Here is a 22301-nt window from a genome sequence, read left to right as displayed (position 1 = left end):
AAACTCGAAATTCTGAAAATAGAACTGAAAAGTTGCAGTGACTACTTTTTTTTAATTCATAGCATGAAAAAAATGATGCTCCTGGGCCTCAATATATAACCATAATCCTTGCATGAACCACCATGAAGACAGAGTTGATTGGAACATCTCTGTTCATCCAGTGTAATTATCACCTTGAAAAGCGTGTGTGTCCATGTGCAGTTTTGGAGGGGTGTGTTGTCAGCTGATCTTATTTTGACCCCCATCTGTCTCCTGGAAGCTTTCTGGTATGAAGTATCTTCACCATTTTGTGCCAGTATCATTAATGTGCTTGAGCTCTCAGATAACCCACATAACCAGTACGTGTTATGAGTCACCGCTTGGCAACATACACAGAGATACACACTTATTTATACATAGTGAGAGTTGTTAGGATGGTTTCTGTATGTTTAAAAAATCAAAACTGCCATTTAAATAAGGTTTTCTTTGGAGTGTTTAGTGAACAACATGACTTCTGTTACTTAAAATAAATGTACCATGTGCTTTAAAAAAAGTCTAAATGGGAGGCGTGTGTGTCTAAATTATATTGCATAAGAGGTCAGATCTAAGAAAGATACATCAGTCATCAGTGCAACAGGCTGTGCAAAGACACACAGTCTGTAATCCACACCACTGCTCAGGTAATTTACAGACAAGTCTTAAATGATGACAATGCACATTTTCAGCAAGTAAAGGGCAAATACTTTGATTACAAAATGCACATGTTCTTTTAACAAGTTTAATGCACATGAGAGTTTAACCCATCGTGAACTAAAACAAGTGCAGACACTTGTGGTGAAAACAGATATTTCTCCATGGTGGCTGGTCTTTTATTGAACAATCAGAATTGTAATTATATCATGTGCATTTTTTGTTCAAAAATATGATTCCAAACAAGTTACAGGTTTTCAGCTTTCTTCAAAACATCTTCTTTGGTGTTTAACAGAAGAAAGAAACTCAAACAGGTTTTAAACAAGTTAACGGTGAGTAAATGATGACAGAATTTAAATTTGTGGGGTGAACTGTTTCTTTTTAGCACTTCAAAATATAATTGGGTAGCGGTCAGAAAATACACACATTTAGACCCTGAGATAAACCATTTTACTTTTACTATATTAGGCTCCATGTTTCTCTCTCAAATCATCAAATGTTTGTTAATCTTACTTATTTAAACCAGGCCTGTAGCCAGGGGGGTTTGGGTGGGTCGAAGGACCCACCTAAGGTTATAATAGTTTGTGTTTTTCATTAGCTTTAATTGTTATTTGGTTTTGACTTTTTTGTTTTTCAAATTCAGTTAGTTTTAATTAGCTTTTAGAGGCAGATTTACTAGTTTCTGTATTTTGAAATTGCTTAGTTTTAGTTAGAATATAACTATTAATTTATAAATTAGAATATTTGTTAGGTGCAAGATTGAAAATCATCAGAATATTGTTTAATAACTCAACCAAATATATATTTTTGAAACCTGTATTCGGAGGACACATGAACACCACCATTTACCCATCTTCAAATTCACATACAGCAGCCCACAAGATAGCAGGCCTAGATACCATTCAATATGTGTGCAAGGTTGCTTCTGGGGTTTGATACACAGTAGTGATGGAAAGTTCAGATCTTTAACGTGAACCTGAACTTTCGTGACAATCCTCCCAGTTTAGGGCTAAACATATCAAAAATATGTAGTCAGCAATCATAATTTCAGTCACTTAAAACATCACCATGATCTGAAAAGTTTCTTACAGTTAAGTTTTGCTTCATAACTGAAGCGTGATTCACTCATTTAAATTCCATTACAACTTTCTGTTATGAAATGAACTTACGTTTCGCCAGATACTCTCATTTAAGCCCTCGGTTTACCTGTGCTGCAGTTGTTCAAGTTTAGTTGAGTCACGTATTGTTTTTGTTCTATTCACTGAATCACACATGCACAATATTATGAGTTCACCCGTTCTCAAATCCGATCTCTGTGTACTGTTCTAACAACTGAATAACTCGGGAAATTGGTTTACTTCGAGTCAGAGAGGGGTATCAAGCATTTTAAAAAGTAAGTTTTTGTGGATAAGTTTTTACTGGAGACGCGAATCCTTTCAAATGATTCAGTTCAATTTGGTAAACTAGTTCTTGTCAACTGATTCACTTAGAATATCCGGTTAAAAGAATGATTCGTTCTTAATCAGGATAATTTATTTTGAAATAAAACCCATTATTGTTTTTGTCGCAGGAGCAACAGCGAGGACTGACTGGAGGAGAACCGACTTGATCTGGCCAATGGCATTAGGAATACGGACTCTAATGTGCCGTACGGCTCAAATACCTGGCGTAAAACTGGCATCGTAAAGTAAATAGATTTTCTTCTAAAAGGCTTATGTATTAAATACATTTACAAAAACGAAAACAAAGGACGTTTTTGCTGTAATTTTAGTTAGTTTCAGTTTGTTTTGTATGCACACAATGTAGTTTTAGTTAGTTCTAGTTTTTTAAAAACAATCGTTTTTATTTCAGTTAACGAAAATGTTTTTTCAATTCTATTTTGTTTTTTTCGTTCGTTTTTGTTAACTATAATAACCTTGGACCCACCCCTCACTGACAAAGGTTCAGAATGTCCATACATGAGCTTATTTGTCCTGTTTTGACCACCATGTCATAATAAATTTTTTAAAAATACCTATGAAATAACCCATCGAAGAAAGCTTTAAAACCAAGTTGAACCCTGTGTTGGCTGCTGCTTCCGTGTGACTTCCGGCATCCCAAATTCTGACAGAGAAAAGTTGAATGTGCTGGCCAGTTTGTTATTTGCCTAATAAATGACAATAGGTTACAGTTTTTAATTTAAAACTTTTAAAAATTCCTTTTTTTTTCAAATATTATATGAGGTGTTAAATTTGTATTAAATGATAAGTATTCTAAATCTTTAGGAAATGTTTTTGGCACATTAAAACGTGTGGTTATGATGACCATCTAATCCAGCTAATCCAGCAAAAAATAGTGCTTAAAATGTCAGTAAAATCAGTATTTAAACCTCATAATTAAATAGAAAATAAATGTAAACATTGGCAAGAAGGTCCACTTTTTTAGAAAAAAAGAACCACCCCTTTTACCTGGCTGGCTACAGGCCTGTAAAAGCTTACAGTTCTCCTTCAGACTCTACCTTGTGTGTTAAAACATAACACACAGATAACATTCTTCTGTCATCATCCTTATGGTTGTGAACTTTATTATCTTGTCAAATGAAAAATTTTATTTTAGGTATAGCACATTATTTTATTAGTCCATTTATAAATCCTATAAGTAACTTTGCAATGACATGAATAATGAACTCTAAATGAATGCTGAATTTCTCTTTGAAAATCATCACAATAAAAAATCTCACATGCTTGTACTTTAAATTTGAATATTTTAATGCGAAATATGAATACAGCTCAGTCACTTTTAAGCTCTTCTGCTGCCTTTTATCTATAGATAATACACATAAACATGTATATTCTAATAAATAAAGGTGGAAATCTCTGAACCTGATCTTCAAAACATGCTTCAGTATAATATGTTATACAATTTTGTAACACTTTATTTTGATGGTCCATTCGAGTATTAGATCAGGAGACTGTCTGCTTAATATCTGTTGATACTGCTCCTTCAACAGACATTTAACTGACTATAAGAAACTCTGCAAGCACATGTCAGCTTACACTAACCCTAACCTCAACTTTACAGTCTACTTATAATCTAATGAAAACTAGTTGGCATGTAGATGCAAAGTAACTTAAATTCAACAAATGGACCATCAAAATAAAGTCTGACCTACAATTTTTCTTCATATTTCCATTGATGGCAAATACATTTGAAATGTAAAAAATGAAAACTGCTTATTTATCACCATTGATTACTCCAAGGGCTAAATCTTTAACTAAACAGAGAGTGGATGAGAGGAATGAGTGCAATTAAAAACACAGAGAAGCTGGCTGAGCTGGCACTGGCTTTAAGTTTGATAAATCCAGGCTGGTCTTTGCTGATTTGAGACTTGATCCAAGACTCGTATTCAGACACCCGGGTGAAAACGCCAGGGTTTTTGGGTTGTGCGCAGCCTCGACCAAAACTCGCAATGCCAGACTGGATCCACTGATCAGAGCTGTTGTGAATCAGTGGACCGCCACCGTCTCCCTGAAAAGATGAACAATCCACATCATTTATATTATCTTTAAATAGTGAGCTGAGCATGTTTAAGCAAAGAAGGAATCGGTTCCTTACTATACATATGCCTTTCCCTCCCTCGTTCGGTCCAGCGCAAATCATGCCGTCTGTAATTAAACTTCCATAGGCAGATTTACAGTCACTGTTGCTGACAACTGGGATCTTCGCCTCCTGCAGGGTGATTGGAAACTGAGTGCCTGTTGCATAAAAATCAGCACAAATAACACAAATTAAGGCCATTCACACCCACTATAATGATAACTACATTATTTTTAAAAATAACAGACAATAACTTTATTCATCTTTTAACTCTCTTCTCTGTTTAGTTATAGTAATCAGCTAGTCTATAATTAAATAAACAAGCCTAGAGACTATAACAGCATCCCGGTCTTATGCAGTTTTTGTACAGTGAATTGTACAGTCCAATCCTCAACTCTTAATGGTCAGATGTGTTTGATTAATTGAGCATAAAAAACTCATTTTTGACCAAGGTTTTGACAATCCATTTGTATTATGTTCAGTCCAATTAAATTAGTAAATAACATTAATATATTAATAATAATAATAATAAGTTAACTAAATCATTTTGTGTTGGGATTTTTTGAGTGCAAGTTTCTTCAATGTAATACTTGTTAGACTTTATTGCATATTAAAATGAGCATAATTAGATTCCGGTAACTCATTTATGGATTAAATCAGTGTTTCTCAACTAGGGTTGGGTGATATCGACCAATTGGGCATCGTACGATGTCTAATTTGAAACATTGCGGTGGACAATGGCATCGTCATCGTAGGTGGCGGTGAATTAATTATTTATGAATAATTAATTAATTCATAACGAATGAATTTTTGTAGCCCATCGCCTCAACTATCTGACCCGCATGGTCTTTGTTTTACCCATAACCAAATCATTAACAAATAAAGATAAGTTACACGCAAATTACCACCAGTCAATTACTTTTCCGCAGGACTCTGGCATGAATAGGCAGTGTGATCCGTTATAATGGCATCGACAAACATGGTTGGTTAAATAAGTGCTCAACCAACAGCAACCAGCCAACAATATCTGAGGTTTTTGCTAAAATTACTAAGTACAAGCGTGAAAGTGAAAGATTGAAGCAGTGTACTGACGCTGTGACACTCTACCTGATAGATTCAAAAGACCGAAGAGTCGTTAGATAGAGACAAGATTAATTAACATCACGTTTAACAACTATAGTGAGACGCAATCCAGCGGTACATCCTTGATAAACTGTCTAACGTGCGCTGCTCTCTAGGGTTTTGTGGTCTAAGCTCCCGCTGACTGCCGGAGCTCAGACGCGCACATATGCTGCATACATGCATTTTTAGCGGTATAGTGTGGAAGGAGGGCTTTTCAGAAATGCTAGATGAAACGCCAGTGTCAATGTGGATCGTTTTCATTCTAAAATGCCATTTTAAGAGGTATTAGTGTAAACGGGGCCTAATTGTGTATTTTTCGCTAGCAGGTTGCTGCTGCAAAGGATCGCAATGCCGGCTCAGTTTCGCAATGGCCGATGGAATCCTCTATCGACCCAACCCTATTCTCAACCACGTTCCCAGAAAACCACCAACACTACATGTTTTGGATGTCTCAATTGTCTCTCACACCCATTACTGGTCTTTCAGTCTCTGCTAATGAGCTGATGATCTGAATCAGGTGTGTTTGGTTAAAGAGCTCCTATTATGGGTTTTTGAAAATGACCTTCCATGCAGTGTGTAACACAGCTCTACGTGAATAAAAACATCCAGCTAAGGTTTAAATCTTAAAGTGCACCTTGTTTAAAACTATTGATTCTTTAGCGAAATCTCTGACTCGAATAAACTAATCGAGTTGGGTTCGGATCTTTTGTTTGATTGCATCGACGTCGATACGGTACATCACCAAAGGTACTTCCCGTTCCGTTAAAATGTGCATGCGCTTTCCCTCCACACACTAGCGGAGGCGTGGGGGAGGTGCGACTGATCATGATGCGAAAATGACGATCACTGACAGATGGAGATTCAGCTGCGGGGAATAAAGTGTTAAAGTTCATTTTCACAACAATAACACAGTATACCCAACTGTGTGTTGTGTTTGTTCCTGTCATTTTTCAGATTTTTGATAACCTACACTGCAATGTGGGATTCGTTGGCCGTTTGCTATTGAAGGAGCAGCAGAGACTATGGGACTTTGTCAGTATGTCAGACTTTGACAGGGACTTTGTCAGTAACTTTTACAGTTCAAATGGACCAGTTTCTTCTTCCTCCGGATCATAACATGTAAGTGTAATTAAAATTGCTGCCTCATTTTGTGTAGTTTGCAAAATATGTGTGTAATTGTGTGTTATAAGTTGTAATCACTCCGCGCGGCTTGTAATCACGTATCTATTATAGACCAGTGCTTGTACTGTATCTCTCAGGTTAAATCTGTATGGGGCTGGTCACATATTGCGTCCAAAACTATGTTAAAAACGTGACGCGTGCTTCTTCCTTACCGGTTTAAATGCGTTTCTGAACTGGCGATCCTATGCTGTTTGCCTTTTCTATAGCCACCATCAACTGTTCCTCACACGCACGGTGCAGTCAATTTTCAAAATAGTTCAACTTTAGCCACTGTGTGGATTAATACTGAATGTGTGTCATTGTTATTACTTGGGGTTAGGGTTAAGAGTAGAGTATATGCTGGTGTTTATCTGCATTGCTTTATTGCATTCCTCCACTGGGCTCTGTAGCTACTGTAGCTGTCTACTGAACACTGTCGACCAATCGCAATAGACTGGGTCATCGGTCCAATCAATGCAGATTAGCTTTGCGCTAAGGAGGGGTTTGGGAACAAATGAATCGCTGAATGATTCAAATGGGAGTCGTTGGGATAATTAGGTAAAATAAATGCATATTATAAAACAATGAAAGTGTTTTTTGACCTTTCACGCATATCAGCCTGTTGTTGGAGCCCCCCAAAACCAAAATATGACCTTTTATAATGCAAAATAGGGGCTCTTTAAGGAGACGTGGAAAATGTGCAGAGCTGGTGGTCCTCCAGGAATGTGGTTGAGAAACACTGGCATTTTTGTATGACTACAAAATTATTCGTAATTGATTTATTTTCCCCTCGTTGTTCTTTTTCCTCTCGTTTAAGTTTTCCTTTTAAGATTCTACTTTAAGTTTGGATATTCTCAGATGTAATAACATGTAAATGTAGCTGAATTTGGGGACAAAAAAATCAGCAGAACTCTTATTTCAACAATATTATCCTATGTGTCCATCAAGGTCACCAAGTAAAGTACCCACCGGACACACTAGAGGGCACTCTACAAATCACATCTGTCACTGAACTGGACTACACACTCCACAGTCCTCAGCTTCTCATACCTGAAGTTAATGAACTTTGATTACACACAAACAGCTGATGGACATGGACTATACATGCACACCTTATTAGGGTTGCACAGTTTACTGGTACTATGGTAGTATCGTGATACTATGGATTCAAAACACTGGCTGTACCACTGTACTTTGTAAACGGTAGTATCGTCATTAACGATCTATCTAAAATACATAATTTGCAGTTGGAAAGTCAGTAAAATGCTCGCATGTTTGTGCAACAATAGACCATTTTATTTGAATAGTCTGTGTAGCCCTTTAAGGTAGTGGTGGGCAAAGCGAGGCTTCATGAAGCACTAAAACAGTTACAGCAAATGTGTCGAAGCTTCGAAACTTTTCGAAACTACTCTCTACGGTGACACTTAGTGGTCATTTTTTATGTATTGCACTGGAACAGCTTATAGTGATACAGTGGTATAGTGATATAGTGGAGTGGTTAGGGTTCCTGACTACCATGCAGGGATTGTTGGTTCGAATCTAGGCTGATATAGCTGTTTTGAAATGCTTTAATATCAGTTTGAGATTCTTTGTTCGTGCATTGTTCTGTTTTAACATTGGTCTGACATCCAAATAAACACTTTGTGAATAAATATGGCTTGTTTTGGTCATAAAACAGGGCTGTTGATAGATCATATACAGTTGTGGACAGAAGTTAACAAGAATTATTTATATTATTCATTAAATTTCCCATTTATTGTATTTTATGAACGTCTACCCCAACCCTAAACCCAACCATCACAGTACTGTAAAAATATTAATTATTGTTTTACATTTACAAAAATTATGCTCTAAATTGATTGCGTATCTGCAGCTGTATCCTATCTAGAGTACACCATAACAGTAACATGATTAAAATACAGGAGTATTTGTACAAGTCGGGAATCAAACCCAAAAGTCATTTAAAGCCTGTAACAACACGCACATGGACGGTCCACTAGGCCATACGAGACAGAAATTTTCAACTGACCCTGTCAGTCAAATGCAGATTCTCCAGGTCTCGAAACGCTTCTGAACTGATCAATGCTTTGAATCGCTTTAGTCACGTGACCAGGTGTTTCGAAACACTTTAGTCACGTGACCTGGGTGTTTTGGATCATGCTTCGGTACAGTGTTTCGAAACACTTGTGCTTCGGGATCTCGACACTGTGTCGAAACGTCAGTTTCACGTCAGCCATCCCTACTTTAAGGTTGCAAAACTGTGTAGAATTCACACCTTCTATGGTAGCCTATTGCAAGTTTTCTGACGTTTCAATGACTGAATCAGTTCATTTCTGTTCCTGTCAATATGATTTAGTAGCTACAACAACCGCAACAATCTCTTTAAAAGAACGACTCACAAAGTGACGTTTTAAATACCTGATAGTACTAAAAAAAAAAACAATAAACATTGAAACGTTAAACATTGAAACAATTTTTGACCACTTCATGTAGCCTAATTTTGTTGGAAAAATGCTCTTTTTGTGATGAATTTCATTGGTATAATTTGTATCTTTATTTTAATGTATTTTTTGACGGTCAGTTATCTACAAAATAGTTTAGGTGAAGTGATGTGCAAATACTTTTTTTAATAATATGATAATTATGAATTCAATTCAAGTAAGCCTATTATAACATATAAAATATTGTATTTCTGACAATTTTTTTTGTTTTATAGATTTGAGTTATGAATTACAGTATCGCAATACTACTTGGTATCATAATACTTCAGCTGGTATAGTCGTACAGTCGTTCTAATCGTAACAAGAATTAATGGTATCGCGACAACCCTACACCATATACACACACATTCAGCGCTTTGTCTTGATACTGTAGTGTCCATTTCTAAGCGGTTTACCTGTATTGCCTAGCTGTGTTTTTAACCACTTGTTTGTTTATACTGTTTGTTTATTTTGCTGCCTGCCATAATTCTGGATTACTGGTCCTATACTACTGTTTGCTCCTGTATTGAACTTTGCCTGCCTGACTGTCAATTAAAGCTGTGCTTGAATCCGACCCACGCCCTCCATCATTTTACAGTGTCATTGAAATTTTGATGTGGACTTTGCTATTCTTTCAGAATGTACAACATCTACTTTTTAGAATCTTTTATTATCTTTATAGCATACTGCCACATGTTGTTTGTACAGTGCCATTAACTGAAAGTGTCTTATTGGAAGTGATAAACTCCTTATCTATGCACAGTGAGGCTTACGTACAAGAGAGTAGCAGGACTCTTCTTTTTTACAAGCACAATAGAAAAAAGTTAGCAAAAGTTAGTTGAACAATGATTAATTCATATTAAGTACCTCCATCATTATAGTTATACAGCAATTATAGTTAAACCATAACGAACTTCATCTCGTGCATCTTCATGTCAGTGAACTCTCATCTTTACACCTACATGTTAACTCTTATTATTAGCTAGAGTAGTAGACTGACAAAAAAAACTAGCAGTGACAAATACTCTTATATCTCTTAGAATACAGATGATCTGTGTCTTCCAAATGGGATATATTGCGAAATAGATTATTGCTGCCATATAGAAGTGTTAATCCAAACAAGTGCTCAAAGGGCCCTTTAGAATGAAGTCTTGAACTGATGGACACCTCAGTCAGGACCCCATAATACTTGATTTTATGGGAAGTTGATTGATGTCACACACTGGGTTTCATTTGAAAGAATGGAATGCAGTGACATTCAATGGCAATTGAAGCTCCAAATGATATTGCAGTGATGCAATGACCATACCAGTTGTTTAACTGAGAAGGTCAACTTATTACATCACAATCTGAGCTGCATTTTCTCCCGATAATGTACACTGTAAAAAAAAAATCTTTATTTTACTTTTTTGTCCGGCAGCTAGGCCGTTAAATGACAGACATTTACCGTAAAATAACAGATGGTAAATTACAGAAATTTAACAGAAATTTAAATTTAAGGAAATTTCCGTAATTTAAAGTCCGTTATTTTATGGTAAATGTCTGTAATTTTACGCCCATTATTTAACTTTTTTCCAGCACCCTAGCTGCCAGAAAAGAAAAAAAATAACAGTTTTTTTTACAGTGTAAGTTAAACTTGCTTAATGCTCAGCACTAGGCCCTTTAGGGTTCGTGTAGAATAACATAATTTAATTTAATTATAACCAATAAAATATTTGCCTATCAAAAATAAAGCACTTATGAATAGTTAGTAGAATGTTTGTAGATTACCAAAATAAAGTGTTACCTTGAATGAGTATTTAATTGATTTTCAAATTGCCCTCACCTCCAGTATTAGTTGTCCCAAATCCAGTGATCCAGCTCACAGCACCTTTACCAATTGAACTGCCAGAAGCTGTAAGACAGACTGGTCTGACATAATCATTGAAATTCACAGGAGAGGAAAGCTTGAGCAATGCTATGTCATTCTTGTTCTTATTTGAGTCATAGTTAGGGTGGTTGATGATTTGAGATCCTGGAACGTATATTACATTTGGGTCTCCTAGTTTCAAATGTCCCAGGTGGACTACTAAGGTCGATGCTGTGAATCTGTAAATACAAAATAAAATTAAGCCAAACTAAATAAAACAGTCTTAATTAAGCCGCTTATCAATGCATTTATGCAATGTTACAGCACTTCATACCCTTTGAAGCACTGAGCTGCAGACAAAACCCATTCACGATTGATTAGAGTACCACCACATATAAGACCTCCAGTTGGAATATAATGAATGGTCACTTGCCAGGGCCAAGAGCCTGCAACAGCATTTTGCCCACCAACAATCCTGGGTTTGAGTGGTGCTCGGCCGCACACTAATGACAGAGAAAAGATGTGAGAATTCAGTCTGATTCATAAAATCATACATATATGAGTTTGGATGGTTTTAAGATTGCAGGAACTTACCATCTAACTGGCAGAGTGAGCCTATTGAGGGAAAAAAAGAAATAAGTACATATACACACATTCACAAATGTTGAAACTTTTTAACATGATATATTTTTTAGACAATTTCAAACTGTTAATTTGATTAACTACTCTGAATATAGCGCAATTTTTATTTCACATTCAAAAAAGTATTATTAAAATGTTAGTTCTCCCAGTATGACTAATGATTTTTCTCTATACCATATACAATTATGTGGGACATAAAATATAGTATACCCAACATATAACCCTCGTACAACTTGACTTCAAAACAACATCAAATTGAGATTACGCATGACAAAAAACACATCAAAAAACGAATCAATTTGACTTCCACAAATTGCTACCCATGACCACCAGAATAATGAGTATTATTATAAATCAGGGTTTCATCTGTCTATTCCATATCCGTTTTCAAACAAAAGAGAAAAACTAAGAAAACGTACATTTTTGCAGTTTTTCTTTTGCTCACAAAAAAAAACGAAAGAAAAAAACAAGATTTCTTTTTTGGTTTAGGGTAGGAAAATTGATAAACAACTTTAAAATTTATTATCCACATGTAGGCTGTGCTGAACTGCCCTTTTTCCTCTGATTGGTTAACCAAATCTGAGCTCGTTATGTTGCCCTCAAAATAAAAGTCATCTGCGGATCAGCACCCAGGTTTTTAACCATGTGAAGTTTATTTATAAACTAATTTCGAGAGGATCACGTGCTTATAATTGACACGGCTGGCCCCGAAGTCAAGCTAATGTATGATACACCAATCAGACGATTCCTAACTTAGTATAAATAACCAAAGCATCTTAGCTTAGTCATCTTCGTCTTGAAGAATCCCCTCTTCCACCCCCTCTCCTCCTCTTTTTCCTCTATAGGGCAGCATGGTGGCCCAGTGGCTAGCACTGTTGCCTCACAGCAAGAATGCCTCCGGTTCGCGTCTCTACCCGGCCAGTTGGCATATTACTTAATTATATAAATAAACTAAGTTTACATATTCTATCATTTGATTTGTATTAATACTGCTAATTTACGTTTTTATTAAATTTATATTATTATAACATAGCATTACACTAAGCTGTCAATCAGATCCTAGTAACCATTTATCAACTGTTTTACTTCAACATCAGAACAGCTGGGTATTGGTTTGTTTGACTCATGCTAGCAAATAGGATTTCTTGTATGCTACAGTTGACAATAGTGATTAGCTACATACTAATGATGATTAGCTTAATGCTATAACATGCTAGAAATGCTTGCTAAGCATTAAGTTTTGATCAAACATGTAAATGAGGCTTGCAAGTTAAGTGACCATTGTAGTGAACCCCAGCAACAACCTAGGAACGACTCAGAACACCCTAGCAATCACCTAGCATGCTTAGCAACACCTTAGTAATTGATGCGCTTCATGCCAACTGCCTTAGAGTCCCAGTGCCGTCATGCTGGCTCTCTCAAGCCAACATCAAGTCCGTCAAGAACTTCAGGTCCTAGTTATTATTATTATTATTACCACATGTATTATTTAATCTATGCCATAATAGGGAACTTATGAAATCGATTTTACTGTCGACTGAAACCACTGACTGAACATACAGCCATTGTTACATCGATCGGTTGCTGGTCGACTTTTCTTTTCGTTATAAATAAGAAACCCTCTTCAAGACCTGGGCTACTGCCTAGGCTCATTCCGAACTGCTTTCAGTTCCGTTAAGTATGACTATTAGACCCAAGGTCTTTAGGATTATTTGAAATTTCTGTCTCCCCTGTACCTGCACATACCAGTGAAAATGCTCCCGAACTATCCCCAACCTACTTCCTGTCAGACTCAGACCAACCCAAACCTTACAAATTAACAACAACCTGAAAAAGCCACGCCCCCAGCCGCACTGCCTGGAGAGTCTGCCTCCAATAACCCCAGATCACCTTCAACAATCAATCAACTACAGGACCTTATTAAGTTATTCTCAGCATCCGTGGCTGACCTATACATCCTATGAGCATTGCACATGATGTAATACAGAGGGAGATCGATTTAAGGACCAAAACCAAGACACCTTGTCAACTCTTTACATATATACAGAAATTCCTCGAAGTGGAGTCCCACCCTACCGCTGTCCCTCCCTATTCAGGACTGATATGGCTGCAAACCATTTAACTACCTCCATCACCCCCAAAAAACCCTCTGGTCATATTCCACAGCGCGGAATGCTTCCAAAGACTTTCACACCTTTTTAAAGCACTTTTCTACTGTTTTCCTTACTCTCCATCTCCCTATTAATTTCTAATCTCCACGTTACAAGAATATCCAAGTCAGTTCTACTAAAACCCATCCTCTGGTGCTCTGAGATGACTATAACTTCCAACCCCCACAAGCCTTTACACAGATGATGCTAATCATCTCATAACATGTAACCAATTCCAAAAGCACCTAAAGGTCGTTCTTCGCCATCCAAGCTCCCCCAGACAACTCTTTTAGCAATTCATCTAGAATCGAAGCAGCTATCTCTGCAGCCCATAGGGCTCTCCCAACAATCCAGACCCATGGCCGTTAGCCATCAGACTCAGCCATCAACCTCAGCCATTACTACCTCAAAACCATCCAACAGACCCTTACCAGCCACCACTCACCCATTGGTAGCCAAAGGAATCAGCATGCCCGGCCACTTCCTCTTCTCTTCTTCCTTCAAGGCTGAGCATTACCCACGCTCCCCCCTCCCTGTCCCTTCTGCGAGGACTCTACTCTGCTTCTCCCCTCAGCAAAGCACTACTCTGCCCTGATCCTTTCTCCAAGCGAACAAACTCTGCATACTCTCCTCTGTTCCTTCCAGCTTTCTTCCTTGCATGCACTACTCTGCTTCTCTGACTCCCGCAGGAGTTTATCCCGAGCTTCGACTACCACAGGAGTCATCCGAGCGTCCGAGTCTCTCCAAGCCCCCCCCCCCCCCCCCCCCCCCCCCCTTTCCTGTCCCAGTGTCAAGTACTCCACTTCCTCCAAGCGCCGAGTCTCTCCACCTATTCCTCTTTTCCTATTCATCATCAAATTTCTTTGCTACCTCCTCTTCTTTCTAGCACATATCTTGCTTTTCTATTTTCCTTCCGCATAGGCCCTCACTCACCAGCTCTGACTCCCGCAGGAGTTACTCCCGAACACGACTCCCGCAGGAGTCCCCTGCCCCGGCCCTTTCCTGCATGAATGCCTCTGGTTCGGGTCTCTACCCGGCCAGTTGGCATTTCTGTGCAGAGTTCAGGTTCTCCCCGTGCTTGCTTGGGTTTTCCCTGGGTCCTCCAGTTTCCTCCCACAATCCAAATCATGAGACATAAGTAAATTGACTAAACCAAATCAGCACCATAGTCAAATTCCACCAGCAGCACACAACAGCACACTCATAGCAATCCTTTAGCAGCAGGGGAGGGGAGGGGGGTTCTAGAGATCTACCTGAGCTAAAACTCCCCTCTTGCCCTGCAAACAAGAGGGAGTCCCAGGCTCGAGGATCTTATGAGCTCAGGGCTCTCTCCTGGGACAGCATAGCCATTTCTGAACAGAACCTGGTTTGCATGATTGCTTCCAAGCAAGGCTTATATAATAATAATAATAATAATAATAATAATAATAATAATAATAATAATAATAATATGCCTATAGTTCGCCGCCAAATTTCTTGCTGCTGTGCACCTGATGCTGAGCAAAGATAACCATTTCCGAGCAGCACCTGGTTTGCATGATTGTTTGAGATTGCAGGCAAAAACAATAATAATAGTAATAATAATAATAATAACAATAAAAGGCTAATAATAATTAATATTGTTTGCTTAGTGTTTGTTATAGTTTTTTTTTTAACAGTTGTTAACAGAACCAGATCAAAAACATATTGGGCCCTGGGGCTATAACAAAGGTAAATTATTATTTTCAGGGCAACGTCACAAGCTCAGATTGAGTTGGCCAATCAGAGGAAAAAAGATCGTTTCAGCACAGTCTACATGTGTATAATACATTTTAAAGTCGTTTTTCTGTTTTTCTACCCTAAACCAAAAGAAAACGAAAATTTAGCCAAAATCTCCTTTTTTCTGTTTTCTGTGAGCAAAAGAAAAAGTGGAAAACATCAGTTTTCTTAGTTTTCCTTTTTTTTGTTTGAAAACGGATACGGAATGGACGGAAGATACCCTGATTATCAATATAGGAAAAATATTATTCATCTGAAAGCTTCAAATTACAAATTTACACTGGATTTTGTATCCCGAGAATGTATGTAAATTATCATGATGTCAGAACAACATCAAATTGACCTCTAACACTGGCATAAATGTGCATAAATCTATTAGATGTCCTTCAAACACAAAATTTTTGGTGTGTAAAGTCCACTGTTAAAAGTTCAGTCATTTTGAAGAGAAGCTAATGAAAAGCACATTAAAAATGCTTGCCTTTTAAGTTGCATTAATATATAGGGCGCTGAAAATGTTATTAAAGATATTAGATTTAATGTCAAAATTGTCTAGGTTTTGTAGATTTGAATTGAAACAGGAATTAAAAAGAATTTATTCAATGAAATACATATTTTACAGTGAAGTATTGATATAATTATTTGATTTTGACAGCAAAATATATGAATCACCCTCTAATCTCTGGTCAGAAATCATATCAAAAACGTGACTATGACACATGAGCTCTTATTTAAATAGTTATCTTGTTGATTCTTGAACTTTATTGCACATTTTATAATAAATTATATGATGTCTAGTGTGCAACTGAGCTCAACTGAGCTGACAACCTCTGCAATGATCTGAGCGCTGAATCAATGTATTACAAATGAAATAATGAAAAAAATATCATTCAAACTACTTTTAACCATGTTAAATAAATGGACGGATTTTAGGGATTTTTTCACAAATGAATGACTAAAAATCTCAAATGAATTTTAAATGTACATTCTTTATATAAAGCTATCATAGTTTTAATTTCATACACTTAAAAATAAAGGTTCTTCGTTGACATCAGTCACTTTAATGTTGCACAAAATGTTTTTTGTTTCTCTGTGTCAAAATGACCTTTAGAGTATTAAAACATCCTTAAAACTAACAAAAATGATTATTTAAAGGCTCTTTGATGAGGGTTCAACTAAAACTTGTTGCTTAACAGACCCAAAGCTCATAATCATAATATAATATTCAACTTTATGAACAGAAGAGCAGAAAGTATAGTTTTAACTGTTCATACTTTAATTCGTACTGTAATAATGCCTGTAATCACGCAATTTAAACAAAAATAAACAGAAAATGAAATGTAATTAATTCTAAATGTAATTAAAAATCTGATTTTACCTGATATGTTGAGAAGTACGACTCCTGCAACACACACAGCTAAACGCAGCATCATCTTCATGTTCGTGAAATGACAGGTAAGGCTAATGCTTCTGATTTTAGTAACGCTTTATCGCCCAACTTATCTCTGGCGCATCATGTTTTAGTGCTATAACCTTCTATAAATGATATCAGTAGGCTATACACACCCTGCTGTAAAACTGTTTCAACACTACTGCTTGTAATAAAGCTAATGGCATTTATATGACATATATGATATAAAGTTACATTTACAGACATAATATACCCACCTCTTTTCGAAATATTAATCTACACACTTCAATAAAAATGTGATCATGATATAAACAAGCACATTGCTGAAGTGCATTACTCTTGTCTGTATTTAAACATGTATGGATGAATTACATGAAGAAACATGCGAGAAGAAATGACATGAAATAAATGTAGTCATTCTCATAGTCATTCTTGAAATGTAAAACCTGAAGCAAAATAATAATAATAATAAAAGTAAAAAACAAAAGTTTATGGTAAATCATTACCTCAAAACATTTAGTTGAAATTCGCGGAACTTGTATTTTGATTTTATTTTGTATTATGACGTGTGTGTGACAATTTGTGAAGGCAGAACTTCCGTAAATCCATATCTATATAAACATTTAAGACAAATTATTATATAATCTTGCTTCCCCTATCAAGTATTAAGAAATAAATTATTTAATTCATTGGATAAAAATACTGTTAAACATTTTAGAACAACATATCTTAAATTTCCAATATTCTCCCAAGGTAAAAGAAGTACAATTTTAAATATTGAATGATATATATACCATTCTAATAGGTTTTTACACTTGAAATTTAATTTAAAAAATTCACCATGCCATTTATGTAAATTTATGTATTAATTGAAGACACAGAACACATTTTTTACTTGCAGCTCCGTTCAGTCGTTTTGGAAAAAAGTGCAAGACTGGTTGATAATAACGAATGTGGATGCTGAAGGTTTTGTACAAACTTGTGAAACTCATTCTTGAGGTGCAGCTGATCACAGAGAGGTGGAACAGATCTTTTAATCACAGTTTTTTTTGCAAATCCTGTTCTGTGTGCATAAAGAACCACAGCCATATCACTCTGCAGCACAAGAGCAGTTACTTACTGAAGCTAAGCAGGGCGGAGACTGGTTTGTGCCTGGTTGGGAGACCACATGGTAAAACTAGGTTGCTGTTCGCAGTGAGGCCAGCAGAGACAGCTCAACCTGTGGTGTGTGTGTGTGTCCTAATGCCCCAGTGTAGTCAAGGTATACTGTCAGTGAGTGCCGTCTTTCGGATGAGACGTTAAACCGAGGTCCTGACTCTGTGGTCATTGAAAATCCCATGACACTTCTCATAAAGAATAGGGGTGAACCGGTGTCCTTTTAAAATTCCCTCCATCGGCCCTTACCCATCATGGCCTCCCAATCATCCCCATCCACCGAATTGGCTTTATCACTGTTTCTCGACTCCACCAACAGCTGGTGTGTGGTGAGTGCACTGGCACCATTGTCCTGTGGCTGCCGTCGCATCACCCATGTGGATGCTGCACACTCAGATGCTGCACGCTTCACCCCCCCTCATCCTCATGATTGTGAAGCTCTTTGGGTGTATGGCCATACATGATAAATGTTTTATATAAATACACATTACATTACATAAATAAATAAGTCCTTGTATTTCTGATTAAATAAATGCAGACTTGGTGACTTTTTTCAATAGTAGTAAAATTCTTTCAAACAATAGTGTAGAAAAAGGTAAGCAACTATATGGAATTACTAAAGATTGTTCTGTTTTGCACGATTTAATAAATATTATCATTGTATTAGCCAAATATTTAATTCATTAATGCAGATATTTCAAAACCCCTCCACTACACAGTGTATTTATAAAAGAACTTTAAAATCTTTTTGGATGCCCTGGCTAAAATGAAAAGAAAAATTGCCTTAAAAATATTTAATTTATTTGTATCATATAACTTTTATTTTTAATTTCTTTTATTTTCTATTATTTTTAAATTTTATTTTAGCTTGAATTATTTTTGTAATTTACATATTTTTGTATATTATTTTGTGTTGAGCCTTCCATGTGTGATACACAATTTGTAAAGTTGAATGCCATTTGGTTGTATTTGGATATTGTATTTCCAATTTTAAAAAAAAATTGTATAAAATCCATATCTATATATAACATTGTATTACATTTAAAATGCTCGTAATCAATTTTTATTTATTCATCTGTTCATTTTATGTGCTAGAGTAACAGCAGCTATTTCTAGTCCAGTGTTTCATGTTTCCAACCTGTCGCTATAGCATTTGATTATCAAATGTTGTAAAACAAACAGTCACTGAACATTTTCTCTGACCTTTAATCCCATCTGAGTCTGTCCATGATATAAGCATTATCATCCTTAAAAACATATTAATTATCTAGGGTCAAAGTACATAAGTTACAATATTAGCCATTGAATCACCAATGTATATAAAGCTATATAAAGTTATAAAAATCTTTTTTTTTCACACTGCGTCTATAGAAAAATCAGAGACAAACTGTTTAATTCACTAAATTAAAACGAGTTCACCCTAAAATGAAAATTCTGTCATTATTTATTCTCCATTCATTTTATCCAAAAACACAAAATTTTGTTGAACAGAAAAATTATATTTTAAAGAATCTTGGATAAAGTTTCACTGTAAACTACAGGCTTACAGAATTCATGTATGCATGATAATATGAAGATTTATTACTCACCAATTTCGAAGCACTTCCAGGTCATTAAGGATGCAGACAGGACAGAACATGTGCTATCAAATGAGCTCTTGTAAAGCCTTTGTTGCAAACCAAAAAAAAAAATTTTATGTAAGAATGTATTTGACTACTACACTATAAAAAAGTATATGACCAATTAGTCCTGACAACATATGTTTTTAGGTCAAGTTAATCATGTTCTGGCATCGTGGTGGCACAGTGGGTAGCACAATCGCCTCACAGCAAGAAGGTCACTGGTTTGAGCCTTGATTGGGTCAGTGGGTATTTGAGTTTGCATGTTCTCCACATGTTCGTGTGGGTTTCCTCCGGGTGCTCGGTTTCCCCCACAAGTCGAAAGACATGCACTATAGATGAATTGGGTAAGCTAAATTGTATTTAGTGTATGTGTGTGAATGAGTGTGTATGGATGTTTCCCAGTGTTGGGTTGCAGCTAGAAGGGCATCCGCTGCTTAACACGTGCTGGATAAGTTGGCGGTTCATCCCGCTGTGGTGACCCTAGATTAATAAAGGGACTAACCCAAAAAGAAAATGAATGAATGAATAATCATGTTCTAACTTAATTTTGTAAGTTACACAGGCTGTTTTAAGTCAGGTTAACATAATATAAGTTCAATGGACTCATCAGGTTAATTTGATTTAGCTTAAAAATTTAAGGCAATCCGGAGTTTTTACAGTGTAGTTGTACCTGTAAGTGTGTGTGGAGTTTTTCAGGGTCATGTACAGTACTGTATTTAGATTATTAATAACTGATTACTTCCCAGAGTTCATTAGAAAATCTACAGCAACTTACTGTAAACCATGTACACAGAAATGTTCATAATAATTTTTTTATACTGTGAAAACAACAATATATACAGTAACACACTGTATACAGCTTATACAGTAAGAAACTGTTGAGAAATGCTTTATACAACTGTGAAAACAACAGAAATAGTTTATAGTGTAACCTTTGATTTCAATAGTGGGTGGTTATAGGTTAAAGCTTATGTGTTACAGGCTTTCAGCTTTTTTCAAAATATCTTCCATTGTGTTCAACAGATTAAAAGAAACCCAGAAAGGTTTATAACCCCTTGAGGATGTGTCAATAGTGTAAACTTTCATTTTTTGGTGAACATAGTTTTAATAAATAGATTATTCATTGAAAATAAAAGGCTTTAAAACCAAAGTCTGTACTTCAGTTGGATTCTCTGACCTTTGCCGACTATTAGCTTTTTTCAGTCTGTAGTTAGCCAGTAACTCCAAAACATTCATTCGGTCATTTTCCTTCGGCTTAGTACCTTTAATCATGAGGGGTCATATAGTCCTAACTCATTGCTTAAAGACATAGTTCACCAAAAAAAATGAAAATGTACTCACTATTTACACTCCCAAATGATTTAAATCCTTTAGGAGTTTCATGTTCAACAGAAGACATCTTGAGGAATGTTAGACACTGTAAACTATTTAAAACCCATTGTAGTAAAAAGACAAATACTAAGTCGATGGCTCTGGGTTTCCAAAAGTTTTTTTTTTCTAAAATATCCTCTTTTGTAATCAACAGAAGAAAGAAACTCAAACAGATTGAGTAAACGAAGACAGACTTTTCATATTTGAGTGAACTATCCCTTTAAATCACATTAGCCTGCGGTTCCTCTTCCAAACCACAAGATAGAGCCCCTAACCACATTTTGCACATTGACAAAATCAAATTAACCAAAATCTTTGTTTAAACTAAAGCTTTTTTGTTCAGAATTTCCCATTTCAGATTATTATGTGCATGTACTGGCCGTGCACGTACTGTTGAGAAATTTTATAGCAATAACAAACATTCTGCTGCTTTTAAATGGGCCTGAATAACCTGGAGTCGAGTTCATGTTTTCAGGTAAATTCAAAGCATAATCTTGTTGTTTTGAGCTTTCAGGCAAAAGAGAGTGAACGTATTAGTTTAATATCACAGTTCTCCAACACTTTATTTACACACAAAAGGGACTGAATTGCATTTGTGTTGCTTCATGTTGACAGGTTATTACAAACAGTCAAGTGCAAATGGCTTGTAAACTACTGTTTCGAAGTTGTTTCTATAGACCGAGTCCTCACCAAAAGCTGCATGTATTTACCGAGAAACACAACAAAAACTGTTATATTGTGAAATGTTATTACAATATTAAATATATGGTTTTCTGCTCTAATACACGACCACAAAATCCGTCATAAGTGTCAAGTCATTTTTAATTATTAGGTGACGGCTGATTAAATAAGATTTCCATTAATGCACAAGTTTTATGTTCTGTATGGTTTCAACTGTTTGAAAATTGGAGTCTGGGGGTTTAGAAAAATCTAAAATATTGGGAATATCACCTTTAAAGCTGTCTAAGTGAAGTGCTTAGCAATGTACTGTACATTGCACATTAGTAATTGAGTTGATATATTAACAGTAGGAAATATACTAAATATCTTCATGGAACATGATATTTACTTAGTATTCTAATGATTTTGGCATAAAAGAATAAAGATCAACATTTTGGACCCATTTAATGTATTTTTTATACTCTTAAAATGCAGCTGTTTAAGACTGGTTTTGAGGTTCAGGGTTACATTTTTTTATTTTCTGTGAAGAGCTTTCAGCATTATTACTTCAGCGTCACCGGATCATTCACAAAACATTCTCTCTCTCTCTCTCTCTCTCTCTCTCTCTCTCTCTCTCTCTATATATATATATATATATATATATATATATATATATAT

The 22301-nt window shown here is 36.0% G+C and overlaps 1 protein-coding gene across 1 annotated transcript; it reads right to left on the bottom strand.

The window, feature by feature from the left end:
• Window positions 1–3398: 3398 nt before the first annotated feature.
• Window positions 3399–16875, bottom strand: zgc:153968 (uncharacterized protein LOC768292 homolog). Its single transcript, XM_056453344.1, has 6 exons — window positions 16783–16875; window positions 11452–11472; window positions 11192–11360; window positions 10834–11096; window positions 4264–4403; window positions 3399–4176 (listed from the first exon to the last, which is right to left on the bottom strand). Exons 1-6 carry the CDS (start codon window positions 16841–16843, stop codon window positions 3919–3921), a joined length of 912 nt encoding a protein of 303 aa, XP_056309319.1. The 5' UTR covers window positions 16844–16875; the 3' UTR covers window positions 3399–3918.
• Window positions 16876–22301: the final 5426 nt, after the last annotated feature.

This window comes from Danio aesculapii, chromosome 3 (assembly GCF_903798145.1).
Source record: "Danio aesculapii chromosome 3, fDanAes4.1, whole genome shotgun sequence".
NCBI classification, from domain to species: domain Eukaryota; kingdom Metazoa; phylum Chordata; class Actinopteri; order Cypriniformes; family Danionidae; genus Danio; species Danio aesculapii.
Note: the sequence above shows the minus strand (reverse complement) of the source record. Positions and strands in the feature narration are given on the sequence as shown.

Excerpts from the sequence above, each read along its gene's own strand:
- zgc:153968 (XM_056453344.1), bottom strand. The coding sequence starts at position 16,843 with ATGAAGATGATGCTGCGTTTAGCTGTGTGTGTTGCAGGAGTCGTACTT. Across the intron at positions 11,473-16,782 it reads CGTACTTCTCAACATATCAG|GCTCACTCTGCCAGTTAGAT; the intron begins GTAAAATCAGAT and ends TTCCCTCAATAG. Across the intron at positions 4,177-4,263 it reads GAGGGAAAGGCATATGTATA|GGAGACGGTGGCGGTCCACT; the intron begins GTAAGGAACCGA and ends TCATCTTTTCAG.